At 35.3% G+C, this 24,126-nt stretch overlaps 2 protein-coding genes across 4 annotated transcripts; one reads left to right on the forward strand and one right to left on the reverse strand.

Moving 5' to 3' along the window:
• Positions 1 to 4,844: 4,844 nt before the first annotated feature.
• LOC100244635 (nucleobase-ascorbate transporter 2) lies at positions 4,845 to 9,972 on the forward strand. The gene is made up of 14 exons (XM_002265876.5): positions 4,845 to 5,295; positions 5,392 to 5,489; positions 5,818 to 5,994; positions 6,523 to 6,623; positions 6,717 to 6,792; positions 6,917 to 6,976; positions 7,369 to 7,553; positions 8,025 to 8,121; positions 8,210 to 8,296; positions 8,771 to 8,829; positions 8,932 to 9,023; positions 9,114 to 9,191; positions 9,277 to 9,437; positions 9,532 to 9,972. Exons 1-14 carry the CDS (start codon positions 5,205 to 5,207, stop codon positions 9,742 to 9,744), a joined length of 1,575 nt encoding a protein of 524 aa, XP_002265912.2. The 5' UTR covers positions 4,845 to 5,204; the 3' UTR covers positions 9,745 to 9,972.
• A 218-nt stretch (positions 9,973 to 10,190) lies between these two features.
• Positions 10,191 to 21,978, reverse strand: LOC100249781 (O-fucosyltransferase 8). 3 transcript variants are annotated; one of them, XM_010657234.3, is made up of 10 exons: positions 21,730 to 21,978; positions 19,347 to 19,433; positions 19,143 to 19,242; positions 18,901 to 18,971; positions 16,370 to 16,458; positions 15,599 to 15,719; positions 15,354 to 15,497; positions 12,370 to 12,704; positions 12,017 to 12,257; positions 10,191 to 10,754 (listed from the first exon to the last, which is right to left on the reverse strand). In XM_010657234.3, exons 1-10 carry the CDS (start codon positions 21,760 to 21,762, stop codon positions 10,440 to 10,442), a joined length of 1,536 nt encoding a protein of 511 aa, XP_010655536.1. In that variant the 5' UTR covers positions 21,763 to 21,978; the 3' UTR covers positions 10,191 to 10,439. The 3 variants fall into 3 exon arrangements, with proteins under 3 accessions (XP_010655536.1, XP_059596035.1, XP_010655535.1); XM_059740052.1 differs by lacking the exon at positions 21,730 to 21,978 and adding an exon at positions 20,967 to 21,702 and having other exon boundaries at positions 10,191 to 11,003; XM_010657233.3 differs by lacking the exon at positions 21,730 to 21,978 and adding an exon at positions 20,967 to 21,699.
• Between the last annotated feature and the right edge of the window lie 2,148 nt (positions 21,979 to 24,126).

Below are 24,126 nucleotides of genomic sequence, written 5' to 3' on the forward strand. Positions count from 1 at the left end.
CAACCACGGTTTTAACTTTTAAGTTTAAAGCCGTAGTTGGTGACTACGGCTTTGACTTTTTTTTAAAATGGTCAAAGCCGCAGTTGGTGACTACGGTTTTGACTTTTTTTTAAAATGGTCAAAGCTGTAGTCACCAACTGCGGTTTTAACTTTATATATATTTATATATAACTTTAATTTTTTTAATAAAAATATTATATTATTTTGATTTTAAATATACTTATTTCATTATTTTAAAAATTATAATATACGAAATTAAATAATTGATATTTTTAATTTGATATAAAAATATATTTTTGAATTTTATTAAAATAATAGGCACTATATTTAATATAAATATAATTAATTAATTAAAATAAAATATAATAAATTATATTTATTTAAAATAAATAAATTATAAATGCCTATTTAGAAAAATAAAAAAGTAATATAAATTATTATATTAATTAATAATTTTTTATATATTATATATAAGTGGTATATAATACCTCTCACACACACACATATAAAAGTCTAATTTAAGTTTAAAATTTATCACATTTTTATTTAAATATATAAATAAATTTTATTAAAACATTTGACACTATATTTAATATAAATATAATTATTTAATTAAAATTAAATATAAATAAAATATAATAAATTATGTACAGGTTTAAATGGTTAACAATAGCACATTACATCTTATATGTACCTGGTCATGGGTCTGTGCATCTAACTGGTCTCGATATAATATATAAAAAAATTATTAATTAATATAATAATTTATATTATTTTTTTCTCCAAATAGGCATTTATAATTTATTTATTTTAAATAAACATAATTTATTATATTTTATTTATATTTAATTTTAATTAAATAATTATATTTATATTAAATATAGTGTCAAATGTTTTAATAAAATTTATTTATATATTTAAATAAAAATGTGATAAATTTTAAACTTAAATTAGACTTTTATATGTGTGTGTGAGAGAGGTATTATATACCACTTATATATAATATATAAAAAATTATTAATTAATATAATAATTTATATTACTTTTTTATTTTTCTAAATAGGTATTTATAATTTATTTATTTTAAATAAATATAATTTATTATATTTTATTTTAATTAATTAATTATATTTATATTAAATATAGTGCCTATTATTTTAATAAAATTCAAAAATATATTTTTATATCAAATTAAAAATATCAATTATTTAATTTCGTATATTATAATTTTTAAAATAATGAAATAAGTATATTTAAAATCAAAATAATATAATATTTTTATTAAAAAAATTAAAGTTATATATAAATATATATAAAGTTAAAACCGCAGTTGGTGACTACGGCTTTGACCATTTTAAAAAAAAGTCAAAGCCGTAGTCACCAACTACGGCTTTAAACTTAAAAGTTAAAACCGTGGTTGGTAACTACGGTTTCTAAACACTTTAGAAAAATAAAACCGTAGTCACCAACTACGGTTTTATGACGTGGCGGCTTATGTGGCACAGACGCATTAGATCGGGCATTATTTTCAAAACCACTTTATTTTTTGGAATTTTTTTTTAAAAAGCATTATTTTGGGTCAAAGCTCCCTTGTAGATTGCCTTCCTTTCCCAATCCTCTAATTTCGTCATCTTTGTGCATTTCGAACTTCCAAACCAGTCCCTATTGCCTGCCTGTGGACTAGTGGAAAAGGTCTGTCACTGGCCTGTCACTATTCTTTTACCCATGAGCAGTGCAAAATTGACTGGCTATTTTTCATGTGTGAGAAAGTGAAGACACGAAAATCAAATTGGACTTTGATACTTCTTCACGAGGATCAGCAATGCTGCAACATGTTAACAAGACTGTTTGACATCTGAATTATTCTCTAATCTTACATCGTGTGGTATCCGAATCCATCACTATCCTGGTCACGACTGCTTGTCCCAATAATTTTCTTGCGTCTGCCTCCTGACAGCTACAACCGAATGCACCTTTCCAGCCGGCGCGATGATCGTTAATGCCAATGAATGGATTGTTGATATTTTGCATGTCAAGGAGAAAAAGAGAGGCTTTTGCAGTTTCTGGTTGTATAAAGTCTGCCCATGACCATGCTAGTGTGGAGGGAATGGTATATTCTCTGGGTGGGCGTATCCTTGGATTAGGCACATCCTTCATCCCTGAGGGTACTATGTGCGACCTTTTTAAAATTGATGTGATCTTTTTACATGGGCGGAAACGGTATTAAGGTTATTGCATTAAAAAGAAGTGTCTTTTAGAAAAAGTTGCCTACCCTCTCGCCCTACACGGCTACACCCCTTTGCGTCATTTACCATCCTTACCAGTATCAGAGCATCTGAACATGCCACACCATCAACTTGGTCATTCTGTTCGCATTCTTTGTTCTTTCTAGTTTTGACACAGTCAGGGCTCTTACTTGGTATTCATTCAATTGAAAGTCTCTTGACTACCGTTTTCAAATTCTGGGGTGGTGGTGTTGATTATCTTGAAGAAGCGGCACTAGAGCATGCCTCAGAATAATTAGCTGTTAAAAGAGTGGGAGCCTTTCCTCCTCCCTGTCAAATTTGTTGCTTGGGTCCTATTTTGACATCTTTTTATCGTTGGCATCCTTGGTTAAATTCATGTAACAGTCCATCAATTCGGACATGTCTACATGTCACGGCAATAGCTTTTGTTCCCATCAGAATGCCACTTTATTTTTTTCACACATTTGGCTTTGCTGATTTGGAAGTCGGAGGGTAGAGCACTTGTGCTTGATAGGATTGGTGCTTGTTGGAATTCGTCTATCTAGCTGCTTATCCTCCCATCATCTCATGTTGCAGTCCTAATTTTTAATAGTTTGGACCCACATTTTGTTGGTTTGGGGAGGGAATCCTTCTGAAATGTTTTCTTAGAAGTTGTGAAAAAATTAGTAATGTCACTCAAGAAATGTCCTTGAAATGGTATGTCATTGTCAGGCTATTTGACTTTCATGACACTCAAGAAATAACCTTGATATTATTCGGGTATTGCAAGGAAAGAAAACCTAGGTTATGTTTTTTTTCCCAAAAATTTAATGAAATATGAGAGAGAAAAGTTAAAGAAAAAAAGAAGTGAATAAAACATGAATTTAAAATTAATAAAATATTTTTATTTTGTTTTTTTTCTACGTATAAAGAGCAAATAGTTTAAAAATATTTAAAAATTTAATTATATTTATTATGATAAAATAAATAAGAAAAAATCATTTTCTTTAATATATATATTTTAAATATTTGTTGTGAACCAAAGACAAACTTAAAATGAATGTATAAAAATCGATGGATAAGCTTGGAAATGATTAAACTTTTAGAGTTGCCTAATGGCAACATCTACCTTCATCCTTTAACCAAAAACATTAAACATTTTTACCTAAAATGTCTTTTGACTAATTGCTTCAAATTGAAATGCTAACTTGCAAATGAGAAAGAATCTTGACCAGAAGAAGAAAAGAAAAAGCTTGATTTGTTGTCAATTTCTTCTTCAAATAATTTGTTGTTGAAGGTAAATGTTGAAAGCATTAATGTTGTGTCAGTGTACGCCCCAAAAAGAAGGAAAGAAAGGGAAATGCCAATCCATGCATTTAACTCACCATATCAATTACCAAATTCCCATCTGTATTTCCAATAAAAAATAAAAATGATAATTAACCCAAAATTTAATAATTTGACTGCTGGTTGGGGCCCTTGGGGGCAGGGGCATACAGTATAGAATACACGTAGGGTGATACAGACTATAGAGGCTGGGCTCAGTTTTCCATGGTGGTTGTCTGGGCATAAAAAATAGAGACGTTAGGACTCTGGGCTCTGGGCTCTGGGCTCCGGACACTGCTCCCTCACACGTTGGCTCTTAGTCATACCCTGTTTGTTTATCAAACATTTACTGCAGGACCCCACTCACTCATTCCTTAAAAAAGAAAACCCAAATCAGAATCTATATTGGGGTTTTGAATTGAAAACAAACATGTTTCGATTAGCCATTCAAATTCTTTGCAATTAAAATAACAACAAACCCTTTTCCTTTTCTTTTTTTTCCCTTTTTAAATTCCTCTTAATTTAAATACTTGGGATATTTTTGTTTATATATTCATTAGTTAGAGCTCTTAATGGGACTCTAAATAAAATGCTAAGAAATCCATTATGATTTTACCAAGATTTTGAAAAATTTAAAGGCACATTGGTCCCAATAATACCCTTCATTTGTTTTTCTTTTTAATTGCTCTAAATAGAAGAATAAATACCATCTTATTATTTACTTAAAGTATTTATTATTAAAAGGCAATAATGAATTGTACTTAAAATTTCTAAAAAGTACTTAGAAAATTACTTTATTATCCCTACCATTTTTACTATATTTTTTAATCACTTAATAATAGTGATGATCCAAGGGTTGGTATCAAAATGGGCATCACGCCCCCCTCCCCCCCCCCCCCCCCCCCCCCCCCCCCCAATAATCTTTTTCAAAGGAAGAAAATGCCCACCTCTTTTTCTCTCCTTTTAAGGATTTAAAAATAAAATAAATAAGATAAAAAGAAAAGAAAAAAAAAAAGGAAATGGAAAACGTGGAAGTTTCATAGAAACCTATTTCAATATATGCCCCCAATTTATTATTTTGTATAAGATTAGGTGACTAATAATGGGCCTGAGTAGAAGTTGAGTTGTAAAATAAAATGGCAGAGGGCAGTGAAGGCAACGGTAACATTTGGTTTGGAAGTTCATAGAGGGGCAGTTTGGGGAATATGGAAAAGTTAACGGAACCTTTCACATTTGTAAATTGAAAACACAGGGGATGGATATGTATATAGAGAAAGAGAGAGAGAGAAGAGTGAGAAAAATACAAAGGCTATGAGTGGGCTGCAACTGCATGCTTGATTTATTTCTTCTAACACTTGTAGTCTCTTCCCTCACTCACTCTCTCTCTCTCTCTCTAGAGTCGCTACGACTCCTTTTTATTTATTTTTCCACAATCCTTTCTCTTTTGCTTCCCTCATCCTTTGCTTTCTTTCTTTGTCTTTCTACTTTTTGTGTTACAGTGATTCCTTCTTCAGCTTTATCTCTCCTTCTATCTATTTCTTCCATTCTTTCATTTCAATTCCATTGCATTCAGTTGATACAACTCTGAGAGGGGGAAGTGTTTTTGAGAAGGGTGGTTGTGATTCTTGTGAAGTGGGTGTTAGTGTTACAGCCATGGCAGCTCCAAAGCCAGAAGAGATTAGCCATCCACCAATGGACCAGATTCAAGGCTTTGAGTACTGTATCGACTCAAATCCTTCATGGGGTACGCTCTTTCTTGATCTTTTCTTCAATCTTGATTCTCCAATTGATGATTGGCTCATTTTTTGAATGGTATCTCACTTTCTGGATGTAAAAACAGCGGAGGCTATAGCTCTGGGGTTCCAACACTACATCTTGGCCTTGGGGACTGCAGTGATGATTCCCTCATTCCTTGTTCCTCTGATGGGTGGAACTGATGTGAGCCAATTCTCAAAACCCAATCATTTTTCTTTGTGATTTGGTTCTATTACCATTCAATCTACCAAAGCCATTTTCTTTAAATTCCATGAAGTTTTTGAGGGGCATTATTGTGTTGAGACAAGGCTTGATGATCATCAAATTATTTCTTTAAAAAAAATCCATTTTTTAGTACGATTTGCCAAATGTGCTAAAGGAGAAGCATAGAAGAGGAGATTTGGAGAACCAAATTGGAATGTCTTATGAATCTTTTGTTCCTATCTGTTACCCGATTGAAATGTATTTTCATTTTCCCTTTTCTTTTGGTTAATTCGATGAATGGGATCAGGATGACAAAGTGAGGGTAGTGCAGACTCTGCTTTTTGTAGAAGGAATTAATACACTTCTACAGACTCTGTTTGGGACTCGATTGCCAACCGTGGTTGGGGGCTCATATGCTTTCATGGTCCCCGTTATCTCCATAATTCATGATTCATCTTTGATGGAAATCTCTGATCCTCATCAGGTTAGTTTATTTTCCGTCTCAGTTCTTCCTTTTTTAATTTTTTTTTCCTGCATTTGCTTTTTCTCATTAAAGTTGAATTCCATTCACCAAAAAGGCAGTTCTTTCGGTCCAAATCTGTGTGGCCCACTCACCGAATTGCTTTTACTAAATAAAATTTAGAGAGGACAAATAGATGGGAAATTCCTCAAGTATCCAACAATCAATTCAGAACCTGGAGATTCATGTTCTTTCTTAATAATTGAACACGGTGAGTTTGACCCAATGACAGTGTGTGGGTACATCCTCTATTAAAATAAGCCATTCATTAAAATGATTTAAAACCTTATTATTAAGATTCCGGAAAAGGGTACCTGAAAAACATTTTTTTTCCTGAGGGTGGCGTGGTTAGGAAGGGAGAAAAAAATTCATTATTCTCTACACATGATCCTGTCTAGAAATGAATTTTACCATGGACCATACTTTAAAACCTTAATGATAATGTGCCAAACTTGTTTGAAATCTGATGGCTTTGTATTTTTATACTTTTAGAGATTTCTCAATACCATGAGAGCAATCCAAGGTGCTCTGATAGTGGCATCAAGCATACAAATTATTCTGGGGTACAGTCAAATATGGGCCATCTGTTCGAGGTAAAATGAAAGTTGTACATTCATAATCAAGAAAATGAGCTTTACTGGTAGATTTTCTTTGTGTTCAAATGTGGACATTTTTTGGTGTCTCAGGTTTTTTAGTCCACTTGGAATGGTACCAGTGATCTCGTTAGTGGGTTTTGGGCTGTTTGACAGAGGCTTCCCAGTGGTATAGTAGAAATTTTGATGCCTGTATTTTAATTCTTAAATCTCTCATATCAGAAAAGAAAAGTCGGTATTCTTTTTCCCTCTCACTGATACCATTCACCTTGGTTTCTCCAAATATCTATCAGCTTGGACGGTGCGTGGAAATTGGCATACCCATGCTTTTCCTATTTATTGCCTTCTCCCAGGTAAACAGCATCCTATTTGTTGAATTCACTTTCTAATTTTTTATCTTTGCAGGGTAATGGGAGTTTCTATACCAAATGGGAATGAAACTTGTTTCCATCAAATGGTTCTTTATCTTCTAGTAGATTATCCCCAGTGGGAGTCAGTTCCTCCTGGTTGTGGTGGATGTCTATCATTTGGAACAAGACTTGAAAAATTTAGACTTCATTATTATACTAAATGGGGAGAAGCTTAGAAGTTTCAGCCATTAGCAGAATTGTATAGTTGCATATTGTAATTTTTGCAAAATCGGTTTAAGCAAACTAGCCAGATTACTAGTAGTATGAACCTTGGATAGTATTAGCTGGGAAGCAAATATTCTTTCTAATTATGTGTGCTTACTTTTTGTTCGCAGTACTTGAAACATTTTCAAACAAAACAACTGCCTGTACTGGAGCGTTTTGCACTCCTTATATCAGTCACAGTGATATGGGCATATGCACATCTCTTGACAGCCAGTGGTGCATACAGACATCGTCCTGAAACAACCCAACATAACTGCCGAACTGACAAGGCCAACCTCATATCTTCTGCTCCATGGTTGGTATCAGAATTAGCTTCCATCAATTTTGTGTTTGCCTAAATCTAATATACTAATACACACACTTACCATAGACACAAATGCCTATACCAGAACTATTAGTGCTCCTTATTACAGTGATCTGAGCATACTGCACATCTTTGGATGGCCAGTGGTGGTGGTGCATAGAAACATTCTGGAAATTTCTTTTAACTGACAAGGCTAATCTCAAATCAAGCCCACGGTTGGTACCCAAAATTCTCTTCATGGAGAATGGCTACTGTTCAAACACCCTGAAAGTACAGTTGGAAAACAAGCACAAGTTGTATCATCCTTTTAGTGTAACACTTTTATAGGGACCCCATTTGATAAGTGACATCCACTCATGGGTGGGTTCCTCCTCCTGGAACTGTGTACAGAGAGATTGTACATTTTTCAATCAAAGAGATTTCTTAGTATTGCCTCTAATCCTTGGAATCATTGCTATGTAGGATAAAGATACCATATCCTCTTCAGTGGGGCGCACCCACTTTTGATGCTGGTCATGCTTTTGGAATGATGGCTGCTGTCCTGGTCTCCTTGATTGAGGTATTATGCATGTGCCCTGCACACAACAGAGGATTCAAGATCATAGATATTGAGTACTGGTAATAACAGTTTGTATTTATTTTGGCAGTCAACTGGAGCTTATAAGGCTGCGTCTCGGCTAGCAAGTGCCACACCACCTCCAGCCCACGTCCTTAGCCGGGGTATCGGCTGGCAGGTCTGCAAATTATACTTGTTGGATTTATGCTCCATTATTCTTCACGAGTAGCAAAATTATCACTTTGGATGCCATCAGACCTGATAAACTGACATGTGACAAGTTCTCAAACTGACAGCAAAATCTACATGGCCTCTGTCTTTTCCTGTGGGACCAACAAAAACTTTTGTCTGTTAAACCAGTGCCCCCCCTGTTTAGCATGATATTCTACCAACTTGGACATTTTAGGGGTACAATTTTCTGAAATCATGCAAATAAAAAGAGGTGGCAATTTTGTTCTATGGTTCACCAAAGCAATAGAAGTAAAAAGAACAAAAAAAAAAAAAAAGTTAGGTTACAACCATGGAAAATTCAAGCGAACTAGTTGATTGTATATCCGACCAGACCTCATTAAAATGGTTCTGCCAACATAGCCCTAGAATAAAATTACACAATTCTAGTTTTAGAGAACTTATATCGAACCTCGTTATGCAGGGAATTGGGATCTTACTGAGTGGACTCTTTGGGACATCCACTGGCTCGACAGTGTCTGTGTAAGTATGCTCATACTACCCTGTCAACAAATTCTTGCTTTCGATTTTTTTTATTTATTCTTGGAATAGTCCTTAATTTATTTGAGAAAAAAAACACAACAGAGAAAATGTGGGCCTTCTTGGATCAACTCGCGTTGGAAGCCGCAGGGTCATTCAAATTTCAGCTGGTTTTATGATATTCTTCTCAATACTAGGTGAGCAACAATTTATCATACATACTACTGCTTCTTGAATTACTTCTTCTCTTTGTCCCTTAAAACTCATTTTTCTTTTTGTACTTGCAGGGAAATTTGGAGCTTTATTTGCATCAATACCCTTCACTATATTTGCTGCTGTATATTGTGTTTTGTTTGGCCTAGTTGGTGAGTATTAGTATCACTATTTTGTTTTGATTCCTGTATTCTTAACTTTGCAATTTGGTGGTTGAATATATACTGTTGCTTTCAGCTTCTGTGGGGCTATCATTTTTGCAATTTACAAACATGAACTCAATGAGGAACCTCTTCATCACGGGTGTGGCTTTCTTCCTGGGTTTGTCCATTCCTGAGTATTTCAGGGAATACACCTCTGCTGCCCTTCATGGTCCTGCTCATACAAGGGCTGGATGGGTGAGTCTTTCCTAGTCAGTTTATTATCTGCTAACGTCAAACTATATTGCTGGGTGGTGGGTTGGATTTTCATTTCATTTTTATTTCCATGCAGTTCAATGATTTTCTCAATACCATCTTCTTCTCGTCCCCAACGGTTGCATTAATCGTCGCTATTTTCCTAGACAACACACTTGACTACAAGGACAGCGCCAGAGACAGGGGGATGCCATGGTGGGTTAAGTTCCGGACATTTAAAGGAGACAGCCGGAATGAGGAGTTCTACACCCTCCCTTTCAACCTCAACCGCTTCTTTCCACCATCTTGAATGTCTGCCTTACAAGAGAGAGATGTAAGGAAAAGCCATGTCTGTAGAAAATGATTGTGTGATGATCACAATCTTAGTGAGAGAGACTGAAATGGAGATCTTCCATGTTTTGACTCGAAGCGAGATGGCAGCTTTGTTTTGTCTTTTATCTATTTCTTCAATTTTATGTATATTTGACTAGGGTTATTCAGGTTTAATCCAGTAAAAATAATTTATTTATCCACTGCATTTAGCTGAGGCCCCCTATATTTACAGTGTTATACGTATGCCAACAATGACAGTTGTTATCAACACTTCCCACACACTACATGGGAGGAATGAAGGCGCAGAAGGCGGGAAGAGACGCCATAGATGTTGACATAAAGTTATATGCAAGCCAAGTTTCCATGTGAAAACTTTTGCATGTAAGAAAAAGGAAGAAATCAGGGAGATCAAGACACTGAGGCTTCTGTGTAATGAAATTTGAATTATTATATTACCAGAGTCAAAAACAATCATAAAAGAATCATAGAGGAAGATTTAAGATTAAAAATAATACAGCCCCATTATCCCGTGATATACATCAATCCAACAGGTCTTGCCTTCAATCAACAATGAGGTTGAGATTGAGGTTCCACACCACCATAATGCCAGGCATGGTCTCTCATCAATGAATGAAAGAATATTGAAAGGATGAAGGACCCTTGGAAAGGTTGTCAATGTAAGTGGGACTTGCACATGCATTGGGGGCACCTTGGCTGTCGATAAATGCTTCGACCAAAACCCCTCACCCGCACCCTTTGACCCTCCTCGATCATCTTTTTTACTCTTTCTTCAAAACTCTTCCATTCTATGGTCCTACTCTCCATCAAAATTGCTGCTAGCCTCTTTTTGTTAGGCCTCAAGGTGGGAGCACGTCCACCACCATAGTACGTTCGGAACCCCGACACCAAGGATGATAATTGGCTCCCAGAGTCAGTCATGGCAAACACATCAGCAGTTGCACAGGCAATAAAGTCCAGAGCTGCCAGCTGCATCCACAACAATTCTCCTTTTAGTACCCGTGAGTTGAGGGAAAGAGATAACCTAAGAAAATACTCTTATCTGATGAAACAATGACAACCAAGATTCTGAGCTGTATTCCAGCAGCAGGGTCTAGAGAATTGGCCTTAAGTTTTGAAGAAAGAACAGTTTAAGCATTGTCCTTTGGCTTTGAACTATCATGATACAATGGTATTCTTTGCGATCATTCCCATTCCATGATACCAGGAAGTTCATGTCTGGAATAGCACTCATTTAATACCACATATTATATACTTCATACTATAAAATCAACAAGGTCAAGTAAATAATCTACACTTTTTGTATCCACTATACAAGCATAATGCAAATATCATATGTGAAAAGTTAGAATAACTTAAGCAATATAGAAACTAGCCCAACTAAATACAACAATGTCAATTGAGGAATCATGAATGACTTATTATGTTGGAAAATGGTTTGCCTACTTTACATCTCATTTGATATTTCTAATAATGTGTTCTCTCCAATACAGAATTTTCAATGGTCGTTATGTCAAAGCCTTTCTGACAGCTGGACACTTTGGACCAATTTCACATGTTTAGGTTAGACTTTAAGACAAACTGCAAAACAGTATGTACTCGGTTTCGTCACTAACTTTTCCAGAGCTAAGTTTCTCACTGGTATGGGTTTGATCAAATGTCAATCATTTAAGAGGTATAGTTTCTGTTCCTACTCTTTCAACTTCAATAGTTTGGATCATCCATTTCAAATGTTTCTCCTACTCTGTTGTAGATTTTCATGCTTTGAACTGTTTGTAGCCATGTGAGTAAATAAGCATTACCAAATAGAAAGATGTAGGTCAGTGTGTAGAGGTATGTAAAATTTTCATGAATGAAGATATCCCATGTCAACATCGGTCACTTTTCGAGGACATGAATGACAATCAAGGAAATTTTCAAAAATTTGAAATTCATTAGAGAAGTTCATGGAAAGAAAACAAGAAAATAAAAGAAAGGGATTGAAAGTGCTGAAGAAAGAAGATTCTACTAGAAAATTATTTTCTTTTCATTCCTTCAAGGAACTGAACAGAATTAAGTGAACCTTGAAAGTGGTTCAAGTTTCTGCATAACCAGTTCATAGCTCTGTATGAAATGTTCTAAGTATATTGCTAAGAAGTAATTGTCAAAGCTCCCATGAGAAATTGTTCACATATTTTACTACACCTAGATTTCTTCCAATTGAAAGGCAGGACAAGCTACTGCTAATTTACCTGGGAAGAGAAATTCCTAAAAGGTTCGAGTTCACCGGGTGAGAGGAGATCCTCCTTCGTGACCAAATTGGGATAAAGGTTAGTGAATGGATGCATTCTAGACTGTCCCCCATATATATGAGACCCAGCCAGGTAGATGTAAGTTCCCCGCTTAAAACCAAGACCAGAAAGAACTAGTGCTGCTTCTTCTGGTGTCAATGGACATTTCCCCAACTTTCTCCGTTGTGTAGGGGAAACAGGTCTGCAGCCATAAACAATACACCAAGGAAAGATTAATGAACTAAAATAAATTTGATCAAACATGGTGAAAAAAGATGCAAAACCTGAGGAGCCAAGAAAACTAGATACATTACTTCACATTCTTCAAGCGCTCAATAAGCAGGGGAAAATGAGTTTCTCTGTAGGCCTGAAGTTCCTTTTGCTCATTTTCTCCACCTCCAAATTCACATAGGGAGTATGCCACCATATCCACTTCAAATCTCAAGTGCAAAGCAAGATATTTGGATGGGCCCCCTTCAGCATGGTTCTCTTTCAAGGGAATGTTGGACATGAAGTTTCCAAGCAGTTGTTTATCTAACCTACTCTTTGCAGCATCATATTTTCTTATCCTTTGAACCAATAACGAACCAACTCGTTGAATTTTTGGCACAAACTTCAGAGCATGAAAGTTACATTTGCATCTTAACCTCTGCAAAAAAAAAAATCAATAATATATCATTGACTCATAAAGGTGTCACTCACATGGAAGAGAGGAACTTTGAGCTTGGTACATATTATTTGTTTGAGGAAGTGTAAAATCGGATATACTTCAGTTTCATTTTCTGAATTAGGAGTAGATACAACACAGTGGATGCTAATGATAACTAGATACTTAAGGAAAACCATTTTATTATCTTATTCAGTCATCCATGCATTGGATATCGAATTAGATATTGTCCACAGAATTATAATAAGATGGATAGAAGTGACAGATTCTTTTATTTGATGTATACCTATCATTTTGGGGAAAATTTTACAATATGTCAATAAGATCAACCAATCTTTATGGAAAATGTTGAGCAATCAAAAAACAAAAAATCTACAAAATGAATGTAGCTAAATGAGAATGTTGAATGTTAATATGGATCAGTGATAAAACAACCAAGGACCATAGATGAATCTATTCATAAAATGTTGAATGTAGCACTAACATGCAACAGGTCTGGTTCTCTTGATCCAAATTTTCTGTATTTTGTAAATATCTTCTGAAAGAATCATGCCGCTAAAGCCTATCCTCTTCTCTATTGTGCTTTAGTCATTAAGGTTCCTCCTGAAGTTACAGCTGTAATTTGGATAATGGCTTATGAAAAAGCAAACACCAGAGGTGAGTTCTAAGAGAAGACCAAAGTACACATCTATGATTTGTTCTGTAAGAAGGATGAGGAATCTGCTGTCACTTGTTTCTTCATTTTAAGATGCCATTTCTAGTTTTGAACCTCTACTTTGATTTACTTTTATGAGTTGGATGCCTCATACCACATCTCTTCATTGCATTCTCTTTTCCTAGGTTTCTGGGAAAAGGGGGTTTTGGAGGGGTAAGATCCTAGCTTCTATATAACAAGAAAGGAACAAAGATAACTTCAAAGACAAGTTTGACATTTGGTAAGATAGATATGGAAATTTTAACCTAAGCATCGTCTTTGAAGTCTTTTGGAGAGTCTCTAAACTTGATTGGGATCTATTGGCATCTTCTACACTGAAAGGCTTGAAGTAAGTGAGAATGATAAGCATCATGATCTCTAGAGATAAGAGTACCCCTGATCGACCAGGATTCCTATGGAGAGAATCAGGGTTGAACTTAACAAAACTTTGGAGAATAGAAATTCCAAGAAAGAATGGATATATACAGAAATACTAAAATTTGATCAACGCACTTTCCACTGGAGAGACCTAGGTTAAAGTGGTAAGTAAGACTGCATGGCAACCTAAGTGGAAAACGAGTGGGAGAGAGCATCAAGAGACCACTTTGTCAAAGGGAAAGTAGAAGATTTTGATGTGTGATGGCTCAGTGGCATTAGATAGCTGCTATGGCATGTGAAGACTTGCAGCACAAAGTACTGCAGATGATCTGCAAGCAGGAGCCATGTTGAGTCAACAGAATCATGAATCACACATCAAGCAGAAACTGCCTAGGGATTATGGAGAACTGGAATCCATTCTATGCAAGTTAAAGAGATTACATGTTATAACCTAGACTATAGGGACAGGCGTTAATCTTAGAGGGTACAGGTGAGTCTTGGTTAGTTTGTATTTCAACCACTAAACCAAGACCATTGAGTTGTTTCACAGGTCAGCGACGGGGTTGCTATGACCTGCTATCAAGAGCACAAGCATGTACACAACCCTATAACTTATTGTAAGCTATACTAATTTTATCCAAAAACTTAGTTGTTAGCCAATAGGCTCACACTCTATTCTAGGCCATACCCACACATGGAAAGACAAACTATACATTATGGATTACAAATAAATGGATGAGGTAATAAACATTTAGAAATACTCAAACTTGAGACCTCCGGTTAACTAGATCTTTGATACTATGTTAACCTACCAATCTAACCCAAAACCTTAAGCTATTAGGTAATGGACCAACAATTTATACTAGGCTAATGGCTTTAACCCGAGACGCATCTAGCATAAGTGTAACAGTTCCTTGTTTTGCCATTCTCTTGAGATCAGTAGCCTCAAAAGCGTGAGAGTTGATCCTCTACCTTGAACAAGAAGGTTTATCGGGGTCTACTGCCCAAAGATTCATGATGCATTAATTGAATGCATTTGGTGAGTAAGCTACTTCTGTGGGGTGAATGTGGGCGAAGGTTGTTGGTGTATCAGCAACAACTGCTTCATAGATTATGTTGGAGGCAAAAATTTCATGTTCCAAGGAAGCAACTTTGTTTAGACCATATAATGCATGTGCTCTGCATGATATTTTTGATAGGTTAGCATGTATTGTAAAATGGAAGTCTATATATCAGAATATGTACATGAGGACTACTATTTGCAGGTTAGAAACTGAGTTATTTATTTAGTTAGCAGGATCTTTAGATGATTCAATACTCCCACCAAAATAGAGAGCATGACTCCTAAAGTTTTTGGAAATTCCAGGTTGAGCTATCTTACTTTAGCATGACCTAGATTTCATGTGAACTTAAATGAGTGCTTAACAAGATGCAAAAATATTCAATGCTACCTGAACCAAAATATAGTATAGATTTGATATCTAGTGAATAGTAGGCTAGGCTTCCATAACACTATCATTAAGCCTGCAATACTTGAACCTTCAAGGGATGTCCTCAACCTGAAGCTTAAAAGGCAATGGATCAAAGCCGAGTCGATTTCCAAATCCAAGAAAGTGGACAACACCATTCCTTAATAAGAGAGGAAGTACTTTTTGGACATATTCTATGGGTTTTGCCTCCTTCGGAATATCAGCATCTGTAATCTGGAAAAGCAAGATAAAAGGTTAAGGCACTGCTCTCAAAATGGGTGAAAATAATCCACAGCAAGTAAGATATAAACTAAGAAATAACATAAATGACATACTAGACTGCCAATTGCTTCCATGTCTAGTGACTCCAAATGAGGAGGGAGCTCCTTTACAATTTCTAGTTCATCCTTCATGATATTAATGAAATAATCCTCTTGATAAATATCACCAAACTGGCTGCAGTCCCATCAAATAACACATGGAGTAAGTATTTTGCTACTGAAATAGCAAATGCATGCATGCATGCATGTGTACAACAATTGGGGCATGAAGACAAAAATCAAATATTTGCAACTATTTAAGGCACTAATCAGATCCTAATAACTGCAAATAGGTAATCAATTCAAGATATCCAAATAAATAAAATAAAATAAAAAGATAGTATAGTCCTACTGACAACCCTCGAGAAAACTAGACCAGTCATGAGAATTTACATTTCATTACTCTACTTTCATGTTATTAAGATGATAATAAACCATTATAATTTAACTTGTATATCCATCTCTTGAAGCTGTAAGACATCTAATAGCTGGTTTAAGTAACATAAGCATGAAGCACCTTCAGTTTTGGCAGCTTACACTCTGTGAGATAAGAGGAGAAATCATTGAGTCAAGTATTTCTCTTCTGTTTTACTCAACTGAATTTATTAAAAGAGGATATCCTAGATAAGATAAGCAAGACTAAAGTGACGTCTGAACAATTCCATGAAAATCCATCAATAATTGAGATCCCAAAACCATACACCAAAAACTGAAAAAAAAAAAAAAAAAAAAAAAAAAAACTGTTTAAAACAATATGTAGGAGTAACATAAGGCACGAAATCAGACCTAGGATCCTTCCACACATTGCTGTAAAGAAATTTGGGGAGAACTAGAGTAGCATTAAGAAGAGAAGCCACAGCAACAGCATTGCAAATCTGCAGACAGTAAATTAACAATACATGGAAGTTGTGCAGAAATAAGGTCATTTAAAATATAACAGCAGTCTAGACTCCAAAGAGAAGAGAAACTCCCCTAATACACATAATTGAAAAACAATTTTTTTTTTTTTTTATGAGCAAGGCAAGAGAATACTATAAACAAGAAATTCCAACAAAGCACCCCAAAGTACATAAGAAGTATATAACGAAGGCCTCAAGACTCCTCTAAAAGAAAAGAGAGAAGACGCAAAAACAACGCCCTCCTCAATATGAACCCAATCAATCCACAAAATCTATTATAGATGGGGGACCAAAAGCTAAAAACAAGTTAGACCAAGCCCAAAGATTACAAAGAAAAGAATGTTTTAGTCCTTGAATGGAATGCTCCTCATTCTCAAATGATCTATTGTTTCTTTTTTTCCAAATTTTCCAAAACAAGTATAAGGCAGCAGCCCACCACCCCTTTTTCTACTTTTTAGCCACAAAAGAGGCATGTCAACCAAAAAGGGTCTCTCTAACTAAAGAGAAAAGCATCCAATACACACCAAAAAGAGAAAATAGTAGATGTCATAATAGCCTTGTCTTGACATAGTGGATAAGAATGTGATCGATAAACTCTTCCTCTAACTAACAAAGGAAACATTTGTTTTTCAAAGACTATCCTCTCCTCTTTAAATGATCCAAGGTTGAAACCTTTGTCCAAGTAACCTTCTAAGCAAAAAAGCCCACCTTCGGCGGCATCCATGAGTTCCAAATCACACTTGCCAGAAACAAAATTGTACTTCCTAGTTTTCGAGTCGAGTAAAAGACATTAACAGAGAACTTACCATTTTTTACCCTCTCTAAATTACCTTATCTTCCTCTTTGTTGCACACTCTCCTCCCTTGCAAACTCAAAAGAAAATGTTCCACAATATCCACCTCTCAAGCATTTAGGAGTCTAGAAAAGCGAGGGGGCCAAAAACCCCCTTCTTCTGACGAGTTCCAAACATCCGCCACCCAAGCTCCTTAGAAGAAACAATAACAAAAAGAGAAGGGAAGGTAGCACACAACGGTTCATCACCACACCACTTGTCCTTCAAAATCTCACCCTCCACCCATTACCAATTGAGAAGACAACTCTACTAGTGAAAAGATCCCAATCCTTTTTAATGACTTTCCATAACCCTACCCCATAAATTTCTCTCACTTCCTTGGATCACCACCCTCCATCTTCTACCCATACTTACCACTTAAAACTTGCTTCCATTAATTGAAAAACAATATTATTCTATTGAAGATTTCAAAGACAACATGATTGTGCTTTTTATCAAAAGTAAGAACTATCAAGGCATGCCTTGATTTCCTGCCTTGATTACCTTTACTTCAAATATTATATGAAAGGTAAAAAAAATATATGAGGCAAGTGGACCACAAGATCTTTGGTAATAAATTAGAGAAAATGAGACAGACTCCAGAATTTAAAAATTCAAATCACTCAAGGAGAAAAAATAAAAGCCTGGCACAAACAGTTTGGACCAGGTTATATTCAGAAATACATAACATTGAATGTTTTCATTGTTCGACTACTTCAATATGTTATCCCTATAGTCCAAATACTGTAAATGCTCTACTCATTCTTCATAGTTGGGGAATACAAGGAGGGTATGGCACCCCTTACTCAAGAATTCAGAGACAAACCCATATATACCATTAAAATTCACAAAACTTCAAAGATCACTCCCACTCTAGCATGGATGAATCTGAAACTTCGAGACAGACCCATTGTCTACTGACACCTAAGATCCAAAACCCTCAATTGGTATAAGAGTTCCTAAGAAATATATTTTTAATTTACAAAGTTAAATATTTTCTGAGTTGCAAGATCATGCTTCTTTGGATGGTTTGCGTAGGGTTTTGGGAGATCTTCTTCTTGTACACTTTATAGTGAGGTTTCTATTGTGTTCCCTCATGGGGATAGAGCAAGAGAGGGTGATCCATCTAATGTAGTGTACTTGACTAGTTCTCATAATAAATCAGATGCAATATCTTTTACCAACAGAGATCTAGATACTGTTGAGGTTTATTTAGCTTAGTCATCAAACCTTTGCTCTGAACTTTAGCTAATCACTGTGTAAGGATAATTACAATGACAAGCTGAGATTGCCTTCCATTGTATAAAGAGAATATGTAGATTGACAATCAAAATGTCTCCATCCTTGTCTCCAAAGTAAAACTTCCATTCCATATTGAAGATGCAGGGGAGAATTGATTTTTTGCCAGCAAACTTTTACCACATATGACATAAGTTATAGAGAACTCTCTGATAAAAATAAACTCATTGCAAGTATGTTCACAGGAAGAGTTGAGATGTTCAAAGGAATTAAGTTATCCTAGTCTGCTTGAAGCTCTCCTTACTCTGAAAGTAAATATTAATTAATAATGCAGCTTAGATACTTACAGCAACCCTCTGTTGATTGAGACCACCATTTGCACTGACCAACATAAAGCCATTACTTTTTTCAGACTTCCCTGTGTCAGAAAATAAAGTAGTGACAAAGCAATTCAAACATTGAGGGATATCATTAAACTTCTAACTCAATCTCACACTATCAGTTATTTGACAATAGAGGTTATTTTTGTAAAACATAGTTAAATGAAATGTTGTTCATATGACAACAAAGGTTTAAAGATATCAAGTACCTATAATTTTTGAACTTTTTCTATCTGCACAGGGTTTCCATACAGATGCATGCCGATATGGCTCTTCCCAGAAATTCAATGAATCTTGCTTGAATTCTTTCTGTAGCACAATCAAGGCTCCAGATGTTTAAGAAATATATCTAATCATGTATCTGACAAGCACGTATTAATATACATATGGACTTTAAAAGTTATGAAACAAACCTCTGCAAGGGCACTAGAAGCCAAATTTAGAAGCCGATCATACATCAGTACAGGTGATTTTTCTTCATTGGGATAACTCTTATCCTCCTTATACATGCAGGAAACATAATCCCATTTAAGTTGAAGCAATCGAGGACTTTCCCCTACTTCTTTTACTAGAAAATTAACTACAAGTAGTACACAAAGAAAATATCTACACCACATAACTTGAGTATGCACTCTTTATCCACAAATTACACAATAAAAAATAAATATTGCACAAGCTAATTTGCCAGGGAATAAGCAGAGCCTAAAGGATACAGGCACACTTAGACATGCTGAGTCTTACAACTAGAACAATAAGCATGCATGTGTTTCCTCCCTTATGCAATTGAGAAGAAAAGGTGGATTAGGCAACATATACCATGACTGCTCTCATTTTAAAAAAGCAACAAAAAATTCTCTGTGAATAAAAAGCAGAACAATCAGTTGCTATAGAACTTCAGCAGGAAAAAGTTGTGCCATGATGTGAAGGCATAACAGATAGTGATGTAAAGGCATCATGTGAAAAAAGAATGACAAATTGAGTGAAACTTCTGCAGATGTATGATGGAAGAGGTATGATACTAAAACATAGACTAACATATCTTGAGGTACAATATCCCACTACGATATTCAACCTATACTCTTTCTTAGCCAAGGGATAGATGTGACATCTCACATCGGATAGGGGGGAAAGTTCCTGGCGCTATATAAATATAAACTCCTCTTAACCCTGTAAACGCGTTTTAAAGCCGTAAGGGCCCCTTTGGGTCCAAAGCGGACAATATCTACACGGTTAGGGGCCGGTCATTACAAATGGTATCAGAACTGATCCCTGACCTCGGTGTGGGGTTTGTTTGGGCCCGTAAGGGTGTTTGTCTGTTTGGCCCCACAATCCCGTGGGACGCAACGAGGACGTTGTGTTTGTAGGGGGGGGAGGGGGGGGGGGGGGGTGTTTGTGACATCCCACATCGGATAGGGGGGATAGTTCCTAGCGCTATATAAGTATGGACTCCTCTTAACCCTGTATACACGTTTTAAAGTTGTGAGAGCCCCTTTGGGTCCAAAGTGGACAATATCTACATGGTTGGGAGCCGGTCATTACAATATAAATGAAGATGTTTATGATTCAGTGATGCATCAAGCATGGATAGCAGGAAACTAATGAAGCAGAGGAAGACTGACCTCCTCAACTTTGACTTCTAAAGATAATGTTGTGATCCCATTCAGATGAACTTGGAGCTTACTCCTATTGTTCAAAAGGATCTAACTTTGCTGATGTGTATAGAGATCATGCCTTAGCCTAAAGAATTGGGAAGTAGAACTTGATCATAATAGGAGTTAGAGAGTAACAAAGTAAGCTGAGGGAAGATGCCACTGAATTTTACCAATAGGCACCAACAAAGATAAGAAAAAAAAATGGGAATATGAGAAAATAATGGACGAAATAAGTAACTCTTATTTGGCATATCTGCATCTTGAACTATGTAACTTCCAAGTTCCAATAGTCAGTAGTCCAACACCCATAAACACAACAAATTGAGGAAAAAGCATGTAGTATTAGCTTGCAAGGCATCATTTGCAGAAATTAAGTTGTACCTTTAGGCCACTTGATTTGATTGGGGCGGAACTGCCCTGAAGATTCATTGAATCAAAAATAGAGACCATAAGGGAATCAAGCAGGAAAAGGAAACCCATCAGCCCAAACATAAAAACAACCGACCTCACATGCTTACGAAACCATGTATGCTTTTTCCCTACATAAACTCCCTTACAAGCCCCAAATTTTGCTGGCTCATTTTTCAACCCATGAAGCAGCAAATTTCTGTTCCAGTTGTAATCTCCCCCTGATATTCTCCTCCCAAGAGAAGGATCACTTCCCGGTAGAGTTTCCGGGCATCTACCCTGATATTCTTTCATCCCCAATGATAAATCAGCACCAACAGATTTAGGACGAGGACTTCTTGGAGACCCCTGCTTCCCCATTAAACCACAGTCTCTCGACAAGGCTTCAAACCAAAGCCACCACCTCCAACTCTCACGAAATTAACATGTTCTGATCGATAATTAACGAAACACTCAAAAACCCCTTTTCAGAGCCCTGATTACAACACACCCCACAACTCTCTCTTCCTGAGAAATCTAAAACCAACCCACCAACCCATCTGATGGAAAGAACAATATTCAGCTTTGTTGGCACACATTGACGATGAATTCCAAGTGAAGTTAAGAAGTTGGTGGCACGACGCATATAGATGAGTGAAAACTAAGCCAAAATTTGAATACACAGATGACACTATAAATAAGCAATTCTTTTCTACTATAAAGCAGGAGAAGAATCGCATTCACAACAACTACTTACCACCAAACATAAGAAGCGTTTCTGCGTTTCCATTCTCCAACCATGATGTTGCCACAGATGAACAACAACGACAACAACAACAATAACGACACCAACCCAGAAATCTTCATGGGATTTTATCTGTGAAGACTCCGAAAGCCAAGAAAGGTGTAGAGAAGAGGTAAACAGTACCCAGAGATGAATGATTCGGTCAATCTGGTGGGGCCTTTTTAACCAACTTCACATCAAAAACGGTTGCATCCGTACTTGCTCTTCCACCAAATGAGGATCCTGTAATTCTCCACAAAATAAAATAAAATAAGAATTATTTATTTATGAAATAGAGCTTTATTAATTATTATATTAAAAATAAAAAATGTTCATCTTAAATTTGTTTATAAAGTTTAATCTTTCTTCTTTTTGAGGGTAGAGAGCCGAAAGGTAAAGGAACCTTAAAACATATAAGGTTAATATTAAAGTTAAAATAGATCATATAGTTAAAAATTTCATAGGAATAATCGAAAGAAAATAATGGGCATGGCCAAGTACGAGAATAACAGAAATTATTAATCCAATTAAAAACCTAATATGATATTTAAGTTGGGGCTAACAAGTTTGTAACTTGAGCAAATTGGTTAAGAAATAATCAATGTAACCTTAACTCTTATCTCTAATACGAGATTTTCAATTTAAACTTAACTCAATCTATTTTTTTTGGGTTGATGGTAAATTCAAGACCTAATTCTCGAAAATTTATTTTTAAAGCAACATTTATTAATATATGGTAGGACCAAAATGCATTTTTGCTAGATTTATTTCAAATAGTTTGATTTAAGCTCTCAAAAAAAATTTCTACTAAAAACGTGGTGATAGAGAAATATAAAATAACAAAAAAAAAAGAACCAAAAGATTTTTCAAAAGATAAAATTAATGGGGTGTGAACCACATCACTCTTTTAAAAGGAAAAACAAAGCCAATGGAATTGTGATAAAGAAATCCAAGGAAGATAAGAGTAAAGAAATGAAACTAATTAAGAAGCCCATAAAAGTATGAAAACTAATTATAAGTATAGAAAAAATACGATACGGGTCAACATATCAAAAAATGCAGTTGAATTGTTTTTCTTTAAAAAGCATTTTACTATTTAAAAAATTAATTATTTAAGTTAAACTTCAATATAAGAAATAAAGGAAATAAAATATAAAATTAAAATGTCCAACTTTTTATCATATCATAATATACTAGAACATTATATGCATGGAACAATCTTTATAAGGCTATATAATGAATAAAGATAGTAATGAGACAAGTTCAAAATGGGTTGTCATCGTTGTAGGAAGAGTGTATAGAGTGTATGTGTTTAAAATGGTAAAGCTTGTTTTTCCAATCCTACATTGGAAAAGGAGAAGCACTTCAGTGAGTATATATACTAACCCATTTTTCTTAGCCTTGTGAGCTTGTGAAGAACTATGAGGGAGTTTCTGTAGAATATTTACATAATCACATAAATTAATCATACATGATTAAATGATACTAACAATAGAAAATCACTATAAAGAACATATCTGTTTGAGTCATCACAAAAAAAACAGGTGATTATTATCTTGCAACCAAGTCTTCCTCTCTATGATCTTGATAACAACTATGGTGGGTCTATGAGAAAACAGAAAATACCATTTTTATCTAGATTAAAAAGGGGACTTAGCATAACTCAATATTAGGTTCTCATTGGGCCCTCCCATAATGGGCTTCAATGAGACTCATAGCCTACACTTACCACTCAATTGAGCTTCTACTCAAAAGATGCAAAACCCAATCCAAAATGTGATCACTAGTTAATTGGGCTAATTATATAATAGACTATCCATTAAACTGCTTTTACAAATACAAATTATTCAATTAATGTTAGCCCATATAAAAATTTTCCAACAGTTTCACGTGCCTCAAGAGCTCAAACCCATTCTAATGGAAAATTCGGGTGGCTTGGGTCATAAACCCTTAACCCTTAATGTAGATCCCCCATGTGTATGTGTGAGTCCAACAATTCCCATCCGAGATACTGTTCCAAGCAAATTGCAATCTTCCATTTTCTGCAATTTCTCATTTTATTTTTCTTAATTGGAGGAATGATATTAAAAAAAGTCAGTTGTATTTTCTTCATCAAATGTATGCACTTTAGGCGAGGTTTGTAGGCTATTGAATCCTAGATATAGGACGTCAATTCCTACTGCAATGAGGTTAAAACCTTAAAGATGGTGGATCTACTTTAAGAACAATGCATTACCTATTACGTCGTAGTCAATCAATCCGATCAATACCCCCTTATATTTTTATTTCTTGTTTATTTGTTTTAGGTTATGTCGAATTTGCTTATTTATTAAATCCTTGAATCAACAATCGTCTCCTATTTTATTTATA

This window comes from Vitis vinifera, chromosome 10 (assembly GCF_030704535.1).
Source record: "Vitis vinifera cultivar Pinot Noir 40024 chromosome 10, ASM3070453v1".
NCBI lineage: Eukaryota > Viridiplantae > Streptophyta > Magnoliopsida > Vitales > Vitaceae > Vitis > Vitis vinifera.

Bases quoted from the DNA above. Each gene is read 5' to 3' on its own strand.
- LOC100244635 (XM_002265876.5), top strand. From the start codon at position 5,205: ATGGCAGCTCCAAAGCCAGAAGAGATTAGCCATCCACCAATGGACCAG. The intron at 5,296-5,391 runs GTACGCTCTTTC...ATGTAAAAACAG, and splicing joins CGACTCAAATCCTTCATGGG to CGGAGGCTATAGCTCTGGGG. The intron at 8,297-8,770 runs GTCTGCAAATTA...CTCGTTATGCAG, and splicing joins GCCGGGGTATCGGCTGGCAG to GGAATTGGGATCTTACTGAG.
- LOC100249781 (XM_010657233.3), bottom strand. From the start codon at position 21,353: ATGGGGAAGCAGGGGTCTCCAAGAAGTCCTCGTCCTAAATCTGTTGGT. The intron at 18,972-19,142 runs GTACTTGATATC...TTTCTGACACAG, and splicing joins AAAAAGTTCAAAAATTATAG to GGAAGTCTGAAAAAAGTAAT. The intron at 15,498-15,598 runs GTATGTCATTTA...TTGCTTTTCCAG, and splicing joins TGGAAGCAATTGGCAGTCTA to ATTACAGATGCTGATATTCC.